This window comes from Coffea eugenioides, unplaced genomic scaffold, assembly GCF_003713205.1.
Source record: "Coffea eugenioides isolate CCC68of unplaced genomic scaffold, Ceug_1.0 ScVebR1_3303;HRSCAF=4497, whole genome shotgun sequence".
Taxonomy (NCBI): Eukaryota; Viridiplantae; Streptophyta; class Magnoliopsida; order Gentianales; family Rubiaceae; genus Coffea; species Coffea eugenioides.
The window spans coordinates 6686-18914 of record NW_020863867.1 but is presented as its reverse complement, the minus strand read 5'-3'; the positions used below and the strand labels follow the sequence as shown (position 1 = coordinate 18914).

Here is a 12229-nt window from a genome sequence, read left to right as displayed (position 1 = left end):
AACTCTGGTGTGTGTGTTTGGTTCTAAACAAACGAACAGATTGGGATAAACATATATGACTCGAAATAAATGAAGAGAAAAAAAAAGATATAACCTGGTGGTTGTCGACTAGCTCTGGTACCAACTGATATGAAACCCCGATCTAGACAACCAAATCACCATGGCTTAGGCAGTGAAAATTTGACCCAACTAATCCCTAGAAGTCACGAACAATTTTGATATTATCTCAACCCGTAACTACTCGAATTAACGAACCAAATTGGGGGTAGTAGAACGCCACAATCAAGGAGATACTCGATTGATAAGTTCGAGTGAATAACTTGAGAAGATTCTCAAGTATTCAAAGGAAGCTCTCTTGCCCAAAGAGAAAGTGAAAACTCACTAATCGTATTTAATAGCCAAAAACTGATCCCAAAACAAAGAGAAAGTTGGGCTATTTATAACCCTTACAAGTATTAACCCTAATCCAAAAATTGACCAAACTACCCTACATACTTAAGGAAGATTTTGGACCTCACTTACTAACAAATGGGCCGCAATTAAACTAGTTTAATTACCTAGATTTTCTAAAGCGAGAAATAACCAAAATCAACGAGGAAAATCAAATAATCCTACTAAACTCAAGTATTCGTGCAATCAACTAGTCTTCACTTGAATCTTTCAATTCCCATGTGCTTGAATGGGCCTTGGTCTTTATATTTTCATCAGATAGGATTTGGGTTTCCGTAGCTACACATGTCTGCTGTTTTGTTTGCGCTGTCTCCATTTTTCTTTTCCTTTATCTTGTTGGTTCATTTGCTCAAGTAGCGATTTTCTTATGTTTCTGTGGAGTCTTGTTGATTGCTCAAGAGTTTGTTTGAGAGATTTTGGTGTGGTTTATCGAGAAGTGGGACCTTAATTGCTGTTTTCCCTTTCATGATGCAAGGCATGTTCGACTGTTAGTTAAATAAGTGAGCTTCTGTAGAATAATCCAGAATTGGCAAAAATCTTCGAATGAGCTAAAAATTTGCAAACTTTCCCTATGCTGGTTTTCGTTTTCTTGTATGCAATGAGGCAAGGGGAGGAGCTTAATGAGAACCTGGGTTTGGTTGTCCAATAGAGTTTGTTTTGAGTTTCTTACGCACAAACATATCCAAGCTGAAGTAAAATAAAAAGTTGCTGCACTCTTCTGTGCTGTTTCCTTCTCCGTAGCTGCTCATCGAGTTTTTGCACTTAAGTTGCATGCTTAATCTTGTGAAGAGAAAGTTCAATCGCTGGTGTTGAGTTTTACATGTTTGGGGTCCAAAAAAACACTTGAGTCAGGATCGAATGCTTGCTGAAAACAAATTTCTGATTGCCTAAGAAATTTGCAGCTGGAATGGTGTAGAAAAGAAAGTTTCTTAAGAACTTGCATAATTTCCGTCTAAGCTTTGCTTGTTTGGATGTGAAAGATATGTGTCTTGTTGCTTAATTTAAGTTTTGAAGTTTAGATGAAAAGCTTTTAATCAAAGTTTGTCTGGAATCCACATTTGAACGAAGGTGCAGATAGTTTGTTGTTGCAGAAGCCTTCTCCGTAGATTTGCATGCTAACTGCACGAAAATCTTCCAGGAATTGCATTCTAGTCCCTTGGGTTTTTAGCTAATGCGATTTTGGCCCAATTAATTAAATAATTTAATCGATTGTATCCCTCCAAACATGCTTTTTTTTTTCTTTAACATGTCTTAACATGATTCTTGGATACATTCTTTATGATTTTTTAGGATGAAATAGTGAAAAGTTAATAATTTTGAAGAATTTATAGTTTCGATTTTCATTTGCTTAAAACCTTAGCTAATTTTGTTGTTTAACCATAACAAATGAGTTTTTCATTAATCTCTGTGTGAAGTTTTAGCATTGATAGGTCTCATCTTAAGCCATCAATTCTAGTATTTTATTTTAGGCCCTTTCAAACTTTTTGATTATTTTAATTAGGTCCTTGTTGCTTTAATTTCTTGCATATGGATGTTTAGTTTTATGTAAATACTTTAATTGACTCCACTTAGTGATTTAATTTTCATTTTTCAAATTTAATGTTTATTTCATGTAATTACTTGTTTAAAGTGATACCTTGACCCTTTTTATTATTTTGGAGGGTAAATAAGTAAATTCGTGTCATTAGCACCCCAACTCAAGGGAGGTACACTCTATCCCTTATTTTTTACCTTACTTGACCCTATGTGCACCTTATGTGATTTTATATACTTAATTGCATGCTTTTTGAATGTTTTCATTTTATTTATTTATTCGCTTTAGTCGTCTTAATTTTGTATATTTATTTTAGTTCATTTTGATTATTTAAAAAGCACTTAAATGCTAAGTTGTAATAGTTAGGTTTATTTTATTTATTTTCATTTCCTCCCGTTAGATTGTAGTAGGGCCCCCTCAAATGTAATAGCTAGGGTTTTATTTGCTTTCTTTTTGCTTGTGTGATTTGCATGCTTACGTGCTATGTGTTACCGCTTTCTTAGGGTCTTGCATCTAGATATCATGATTATGTGTTATGTGTTTATGTGATATTATGTGTTTACTCGCTTTATTATGTTTTTTTATGAGATTATAATTAATGTGTGACGTTATCACACTAGTCCAACGCTAGTTGTGATCCATTTCTCGATACCACACTAGTCCAACGCTAGTTGTGGTTTTCTTGTTCGATTTCTCACTAGTCCAACGCTAGTGAGAAAGTAGAAATATGGGTTAGTCCAACGCTAGACCCTTAGGAGCCCTTCGCGCGTTAGATAATGATTGTATGGTAAAATCACTTCATTTCATGCATATTTTTCACTTTTCTAGGGTCTTTTATCATTTTGTATGATATTTCCCTTATACGTATATCCCTTATCCCTAATTTCCCTATATATATACCCCTATGTATGATACATAACATTAGACTTGCATTTCATTTTAGAATTAGGATTAGGGTAGTGCATTTGTTTGATTAGATTAGGGAATAACCCCTTGGATATGGAATATGGACGAGTTTGGTTTTTCTAACCTTAGCACGCTCGTATTCCCTCTATTAAAGAGAATATTGAGTCACGAACATTAGTCCTCCGTACCCGACATGATGCACTCCTTTTAAGACATGTATATTTGCATAATTATTTTATTTCTTTTCTTTTCTTAGAGTCTCATATTTTTGCATTATTCGTGACTTCTTCGAAGAGTCTTCATTGGGCGTCACAATTAATGTGATTGGTACCAAATAAGTTTTGAAAATACATTTCGACCCCCCGACACCCTCCTAGGTCTAGGGTTTGCATTCACATAGTACATCCAAATGTGATAAATTTTTAGGTTAAGAATAAGAAAATTTTTGACTAAATCACGCAACTAGCCTTGGTTAGATCGAAAGGGTGCCTCGAATTTTTATCCTTACCTTCTTTTCCTTCAAATGTGACTCCCGAACCTTTTTCTTTGATTTACGTAGACTAGGAGTCGTTTAAAAGGGGTTTTTCTACTTTTTCCTTTGAAAAATTCGTTTTAGGTGACTTGATACACCTTAACTCTATACCAAGTGGCGACTCCGATTTTTATTCAAAAACCCTTTTTAAATTATTATTTTGGGTCAAATCGTCGCATTTTCAAGTCCCATTTAGACCCATATTTTCTTTATTTTCTAAAAAATCAAAAACTCATTTTTCACTCAAAATAAATCAAAAATCCATTTTTTCTAAAACTAATTTATTTTTCTTAAAAAATGGGGCGCGACAGCTGGCGACTCCACTGGGGACTTAGAGGGTCCGAGCATTCGATTTAGTCAACTTTTTCTTCTTTTAACCTTCTTATATATCACATTTGGAGGTTTAGGGTTGCATTTTTCCTTTTTTTAGGATTTTTTTCTTTTATCACGCGTGTAATCACTCCTCGCGCACTATGTATGTAATGAATGGATGATTTATTTGTATCGTGCTTGCATTGTTGGGTGGGGGGGTAGTCACCCTAGAACCGTCGATCGCATTGTGATGGTATTATAATCCCTCATCTCAAAAGGAAAATCACTTCATACGTTCATGCATAATTTTTACCCTATTTTTTCTTTGTCGTGGGCGACATCCCACATCTCCCTGTAGGATTAGAATCAATTGTTTTAAGTATGCGGATGGTGTGCACTGCGCCCATAGCGATACTTAAGGGATCACTCGAGCCACCGACCGAAGGCTCTGGGATTGATGACCCTTCGCCTTTAGGTCTGAAGGCTTGGGAGCCTGAAGCCTGATTGAATCTAGATGCATTAGTAAGCCCAACCTCATGCATCCATGTTAGAAGTGCCTAGGATAAAGTTAACCTACCCGACTAGGAACACTAGGCATGAGGTGAGGGATCCCACCCCTCTTTCCTTATTTATCTTTTTGCTTTTAATTGCCCAACGTGTGATTATGTCTTAAACTAACGTTTCTTTGTCTTCTTGTCTTTTGCATTCACAAACGTTAGGAATAAGAGATCTGGCATGATCTTCTTTATAGAACCGACCTTTTTAGATAGGCTATTGCACATTTAAAGATTCTGATATATTGCATTTGTAGGATGATAATGTCATATCATTTTAGGCCTACCCTGGCGTATAAAGGGTTCCTTAGGTCATATTTCATTTCAAATTGTATGTTTTATCGCTTTAATAAACTGGCATCATGCATAAACCGTAGAAGGGAATGCCACGTAGGGAATCCCGTGTTTGGAATAAGCCACCCCATGTTTCGGATATTTAATCCAATGAGACATGCATGTTTACTATTTCTGTATTACCTAAGGAGTAAAATCCTAAGGTAAGGTACTAAAAAGAAAACTTCTCTTCAGATGGCTCCATGTAGATTATTGAACCGAATACCTAAGAAACTGACGGATTGGAAAAGTAATATAGCTCATGAGGTGAAAGGGTTATTTAAATATATTGGGCATCTACCAAGTCTCCTAGATGTGGCGCCCAACGTGGCAATTATCCAAGCTCTACTTGAATATTGGGATCCGGAGAGTTCACTTTTTCGGTTTAATGGATGCGAGTTGACGTTGACCTTGGAGGAAATAGAAGGACTTTTACAAATGCCAGGGAAAGGTCATCCCATGGTATATCCAACTAATGGAACAAGGGAACAGTTTTATAGGTTTTTAGGACTGAAGCAAAATAGTATGGATCAACATCCCGATGCAAAATCATGCCCGTTAGGCCTCCTGTACAAGTGGTTTGGGGAAAGGGAATCTTATGATCAATTCCGTGATGACTTCTTCATTAGTAGAGAGCAATGGGAGGAGAAGCGAGTGCAAATCTTTGGACTAGCCCTGATTAATGTGTTATTGTTTCCACAAAAGCATGGAAAAATTACGTTCTCAACCATTAACATGATTCAAAGTCTGTTTCTAGGAATCAATGGAGCAACCCCTACTTTGGTGCTTGTTATCATCGCCGATATCTTCAACGCTATTACTGAGTGTCGAAAGACAAGGGGATTCTTTTATGCATCAAATTTGGTACTTCAGATGTGGGCAATAGAGCATTTATCAAAGAGAATACTCAATCCCTTAGGATCATGCCTTCCAACGGAGAATTGGATCGAATCGCACCGAGAAAGGGTTAAAGGATACTACCGAATAGCATCTTCGAGTCGCTTTGTTCAAGAGTTTGGAGATTTGACACCGGATAAGATACAATGGGTTCTTGATTGGACAAAGGTTAGGGATCCGGCCTTCACCACTACACGACATGGTTTTATCCCTCTAGCAGGCATTAATGGATTGGTCTCGTATGTTCCGCAACGAGTTATGAAGCAATTTGGGTATCCACAAAGAGTCCCAATAATACAAGGAATGGGAAGCATCAGACTCAACACTGTTGCCGAGTGCCGAAGCAGGGTACTGGAGGCTTGGGGAAATCTTCGTAGCCTAGACAACCTATATCTGGATCAAGTGAATAAAGTAGAACCTAGGGTCACTTTGAAATATAATGACTGGATCAAATTGACAATGGAACAAGAAAGAGAAAGGTTACCGTTGGTCTCCATTAGTCTTGAAGAGCAGAATGAGAAACTAAGGAAAGAGCTGGAGGATCACCAATTGCAGATTATAGTAGCCGATCAAGCCTTGGAAGACTCTCGATCACAATTGAAGAGAGAGGCAAGGAAATTCGAGAAATTGGAAAAGGCATTGGGTGCATTCGATAAAATCTAAGATGAGATTCGGAAGCTTAGTATAGGGAGTTCTAGGGAATCTCAACACACTAGATTAGCTAGACATGAGGATTTTGTAAGAATGGTCAGTCGAACCATCAATGAGATTGAAAAAAAGGATTAAGTTTATCAATGTTTAATGAGAATTCCTGCTTTTATATTCACTTACAGGTTTGAAATTGGGATTTTACCCCGAAGGTATTGCATCACGTTAGGCCTACCCTTGGCACAAAAGGGCTCCCCATTAGGACATGCATCCGTGTTACTCTAATTGTTACTAACTCCTGTCTTTTTCTTTTTCTTTTTCTTTCTTCTTAACAACAGTCGATCGAGATGGGTTTTTAACAGGATTTTCCTACGTTTTAAGGTAGTAATTGCAAATATAGCTACCCCAAAAAGTCCCATTATCACCCAATCACGTAGCCAAGCTTCGAGAGAAAGTGTAAACATGAGTACCCATCCAGAACCATCTGATAGACTCGCAACGACATCACCAACCGATTTGGCGAATCTGGGAGCTCAGCTGAGCGAAATTCTCAACCGATTTAATGAGCTAAGCGTTGAAATGATGGCCCAACGGCGCGTAATCGATCAATTGGTCGCTAGCGGTGCCAGCGGTGAAGAACACGAGCCCTTATCCCTTGGCCAATCTGAACCTCAACCCATATTCTTACCTTATACCCAAATCTCTGTTACTTCACAAGTCATAAACCCACTTGAAGAAGCCTTTACTTACCCACTCATGGCCCACCACCTACTTAAGCACCTCATATCCAAACTAATCCTCCTCATGTCCAAATTTTCCAAAATTATCCGCCCATTACTATGAGTATGCCTTTCGAACCACAGGGACCATATTATTACTCCACCGCTGAACCATTCACCCTAGATACCGCCGTTCAAGGGAAAGCTGAAACTGGGGGGTCATCCGTGCCCGTGGACAAGAATTTACTAAAGAGATTGGATAAGTTTGAGGAATTTATAAGGAAAAGCCAAGGCTTGAGCAAGCAAGGAGGTCCAGACTACAACGAGCTGTGCCTGTTTCCGGATATGCAATTGCCGGTGGGTTTCAAAGCACCTAAGTTTACCAAGTATGACGAAACTGGCAATCCCAAGACCCACCTTCGGATGTTTGCAAACAAACTGGGGAGACCAATAGGCGATGAGCATCTGCCTGTGCGCTTATTTCCTGAGAGTCTAGAAGGCGATGCATTAGATTGGTACGCCAATTTGAAGCCTGAGGATATGAGATCTTGGATGGATTTATCGACTGCTTTTGTGAGGCAGTATGAATATAATTGTGAGCTCGCTCCGACGAGGACCACATTGGAAGGAACCAAGAGGAAATTATCGGAGGACCATAAGACGTATGCAAAAAGATAAAGGAAGCTGGCCGCCAAGGTGGAGCCTCCCATGACCGAAAATGAAATTGTTCGCACGTTCAACAAAACTCATGACCCGCCCTACTTTGAAGAGATTTTTCGTATGACTGGGTGTTCCTTTGCAGAGATTGTCAATAAGTTGGAAGAGTATGACAAGTTTATGAGAGCAGGCAAGATTGTTAATGTTTCAGCTTTAAAGTTGCAGTTGGAAGCTATGCAAAGCCAAAACAGCAGCAGTAAAAAGTCTCAGTTTAAGAAGAAAGACGAGGAAATTTCCTTTGTTTGGAACCAAGATTCTTCTTCCCGGCCTACATACCAACGAAGTCCCGCCTACTCACCCCGTTACCTATACCAATCACGCCCTTGACCTGTCTACAATACCACAATCAACCACCCCCGTTCTCGACCAAATTACCCAAACACACCATCAACGCCATTTCACATTTTCCCACCAAACTTTCAAATTAGACCTCGCCCTCCTCTTAATCCCAGGCCCATGCCACCCCCTAATCCAAATTACCAATACCAACAAGCCAGTGACACCCAAAATCCAACCCCATACCGAATCTTTACCAATTTAGGTCGGCCTGTTGACCAGTTATATAAGCAATTGAAAGCTGCTGGGAAGATTGGTACGGTACCCCCTAAGACCTATTCCAAAGGATTTCCCATTGATTATGATCCTCAGTCATTTTGTGCTTATCATTCGGGAGCCCCTAGACATTCAACGGCCAATTGCTGGGTGCTTAAGCATAAAATTCAAGATATGATCGAGACCGGAGACATAGTTCTAAGAAGGAGGGATGAACAAAGGCCAAGTGTTAGCAACAATTCTCTTCCCGCGCACAAGGATACCGTAGGAGCTGTTACCACAGAGGAAAAGATTGAGGAACCTACACAGTACATTGTAGACGAAACTGAGATAATAGGGGTCATCGGAGAACCGTTCATACTGGAGGAAGAAGCCTATGAAGTCAAGGAAAATACTGATCCATTTATTCTGGAAATGATACCTTTCGAATGTGAGCCTTCGGAGCTCGTGGTACTTGAATTGTCTGAGCAAACTCCTGTTCTTAATTTGCAAGAGGTCCCATGAAATTATAGCGAGCCTACATTGCTAATTGGAGGAGAGAAGGTGCCCAAGAAGGAGGTGGATGCTATTATTAGATCTGGAAGAATCATAGGGGAACCCGCAGTTGATGAATCTTCAAAAGCAAAAGAAAGTGCTACGCCAACAAAACCAGTTGTGACAGACGAAGAGGCCTTTAATTTCCTTAAGATGTTGAAGAAGAGTGAATACAAAGTGATTGAGCAATTGGATAAAATGCCTGCTCAAATTTCTATGTTAAACCTACTTTTGACTTCTGAACTTCATAGAACAGCTTTACTCAAAGTGTTAAATGAGGCTCAAGTTCCTAAAATCATTCCAATTGACAAATTCACCAATGTAGTTGAACATGTTTTGGCTCCCAATCGGATTTCTTTTTCTAATGAAGATCCAACTGCCGAAGGGATTGGATACAACAAAGCCTTGTATATCTCAGTCCGCTGTAACGGAAAACTTTTGCCAAAAGTTCTGATAGACAATGGATCCGCCCTCAATATCTATCGCTGGAATACCTTGATTAAGTTGGGGTTTCAAGAGGCTAAATTGCGGCCGTCTACCACCGTGGTGAGAGGATTTGATGGCGCGAGAAGGGAACCAATGGGGGAGGTGGATTTAGTGCTGGAGATCGGACCTGCCCAATTCCAAGTCATGTGCCAAGTCATGAATTTTTCAAGTGTTTACAACGTTCTCCTTGGACGGCATTGGATTCACACTTCGAGCACTATACCATCTTCGATCCATCAAATGTTGAGATTTGTCGTGAATGGCCAATTGATTACAGTTTTTGCGGAGGATGATTGTACAATGATTGTTAATTCTAGAACAAATGGGGAAAATAGTACAGAATCTCTGGTTTCTCCTCACCATGTGGCTGATATTGCCTTTGTGGGATGGATATCTAAGGAGAAACCAGTGGTGGAAATGAATTTGCCGGAAGCTAGTGTTATGATGGCTAAAGAGATGATTCGAGAAGGATATGAGATAGGCAAGGGTCTTGGGTGCAACCTACAAGGAGTTTTGGAACCAATAGAGCTTCAAGAAAAGAAGGACACTTTTGGATTAGGATTTCAACCTACTGCCAGAGATAAGAAAGAGATGTCGGATAGCAAAAGGGCGAAGAAGGAAGGGAGACAACTTATCATGAGCATCCCACCATTGTACTGCACTTTTCCTTATCCATCGGAGGTGATTAGACTTGAAGTGGACCCGATCGAGGAAGTGGAGGTTGGATTATCTGAGCTATTTGTGGGGGTTACTTCTGAAGGGGAGCCGTTGGAGGACCCAAGATTTCCAGAGGTGCCTATTGAAGCAATGAAGAACTGGACCAGTGATCTCCTTCCCTCCTGCAGGGAATTTCGGTAAATTAGGGGATTGCCTTTAGTCGACATGAGACAAATCGTTCATACTACTTATCTTTTGTCTGTCAAGTTTGTAAATAGTTTTTAATCAAATGTTTTTCAATGCAAGTCTTGCGTTAAATTTCTTGTTAAGTAGCATGTCATGATGTTATCCTTTACTTTGAATTTCAATGAAATGCACAGTGTTTATTGTCCAAATTGTTTTAACTTACTTACTATTGTATTTATTTTATTCTTTTTCAGATGGCCAAAAATAAAACACATTGACCCTTTGGATATCACTATTTTGGAATTTGATGATTGTGATCTCGATATCCCTCACGACTTTGAAATTTTGGAATCCGAAATTCAAGACGAGAGCGATAACGAGGAAGAATCTGAGTCTTTATTAAAGGATTTTGAACAATATGAGGAGAAATCCAAATCGAACTTAGAAGAAACAGAAGTTGTTAATATTGGCACTGAGACTGAGGTTAAGGAGATAAAAATTAGCATTCATTTGAATAAGAAACAGAGAAAAGAAATGATCAAGTTTTTGACCATGTTTCAAGATATGTTTGCCTGGTCCTATGATGATATGCCTGAAATTTCAACAGAGATAGTGGTCCACCGATTACCGACTGATCCAAATTTTCCACCAGTGAAACAAAAACCTCGCAAGTTTAAGCCAGACATGAGTCTCAAAATTAAGGAGCAAATCGAGAAGCAGCTCAATGGTAGAATTATTATGGTGTCTCATTATCCCATTTGACTTTCAAACCCTGTACCTGTTCCAAAGAAAAGTGGAGAAGTGCGAGTCTGTGTCGATTACAGGAATCTTAATAAAGCCAGCTCGAAAGACGATTTTCCGTTGCCAAACATCCATATTCTTCTAGATAATACCGCAGGACATGAAATCGAATCATTTGCTGATTGCTTTGCTGGATATCACTAGATTTTAATGGCAGAGGAAGATAGGGAGAAAACTGCTTTTATCACGCCATGGAGGATTTTTTGCTACCGGATAATGCCATTTGGATTGAAAAATGCCGGAGCCACTTACCAAAGGACCATGACCACCCTGTTCCATGATATGATTCATAAGGAGATGAAGGTTTATGTGGACGACATCATCATCAAATCCAAGAGAGCGGAGGATCATCTGATTGATTTGGAAAGGTTATTCGAAAGATTGAGAAGATATGATTTGAAACGAAACCCTGCAAAGTGTGCATTCGGGGCCCCTGCCGGAAAGTTATTGGGATTCATTGTCAGTAAGAAGGGTATCGAGATAGATCCGGCAAAGATTAAAGCCATTCGTGAAATGCCAGTACCAAGAACGCAAAAGGACGTAAAGAGTTTTTTAGGGAAGATTAACTTTATCGGGAGGTTCATCGCTCAGTTGACCCATACGTGTGAGCCTTTGTTCAAATTATTGAAGAAAAATGTGTCATTGCATTGGAGTGGAGAATGCCAGCAGGCGTTTGATAAGATCAAGAACTATTTATTGCACCCTCCAGTTTTAGTGCCACCCAAACCCGGACGACCTTTGATCATGTATCTATCGGTGTTGGACGAAGCTATGGGGTGTGTATTGGGATAACACGATGAATCGGGGAAGAGGGAGCAAGCCATCTATTACCTCAGTAAGAAGTTCACTGCGTATGAAGCCAACTATTCTTTACTTGAGAGAAGTTGCTGTGCTTTAGCTTGGGCCGCTCAAAAGTTGAGGCATTACTTGCTCAGTCATACTACTTACCTCATTTCCCGCTCCGACCCTTTGAAATATCTATTGGGAAAGCCTATGCCGACTAGGCGTGTGGCAAAATGGCAGATGATTCTTTCGGAATTTGACATTATTTTTACCACGCAAAAGGCAATCAAGGGCCAGACTGTAGCCGACCATTTGGCTGAAAATCCACTGAAAGATGATTATCAACCGCTTCACACTTATTTTCCGGATGAGAAGGCCCGGTTCGTGGGTATAGTAGAAGATATGAATGATCAATGCCCGGAGTGGAGGTTGTTCTTTGACGGTGCGTCAAATTCCTTCGGGGCCGGTATTGGAGCTGTGCTAGTATCGCTTGAAGGAAAGCATTACCCTGGTTCGGCCAAACTCTGATTTTTTTGTACTAACAATATGGCTGAATATGAAGCTTGCATTTTTGGGTTAAAGATGGCGTTAGAAATGGAGATTAAGGACTTGTTAGAGTTCAGCGATT

General features: G+C 39.6%; 1 protein-coding gene across 1 annotated transcript; it reads left to right on the top strand.

The window, feature by feature from the left end:
* The first annotated feature begins 8058 nt into the window (after positions 1 to 8058).
* Positions 8059 to 10032, top strand: LOC113757778. The gene is made up of 2 exons (XM_027300886.1): positions 8059 to 8615; positions 8667 to 10032. The coding sequence occupies exons 1-2, from the start codon at positions 8059 to 8061 to the stop codon at positions 10030 to 10032; spliced, it is 1923 nt and encodes a 640-aa protein (XP_027156687.1).
* Positions 10033 to 12229: the final 2197 nt, after the last annotated feature.

Coding starts and splice junctions, on each gene's coding strand:
- LOC113757778 (XM_027300886.1), top strand. CDS start 8,059: ATGCCACCCCCTAATCCAAATTACCAATACCAACAAGCCAGTGACACC. Junction 8,616..8,666: donor GAGCTCGTGGTACTTGAATT/GTCTGAGCAAAC, acceptor ATGAAATTATAG/CGAGCCTACATTGCTAATTG.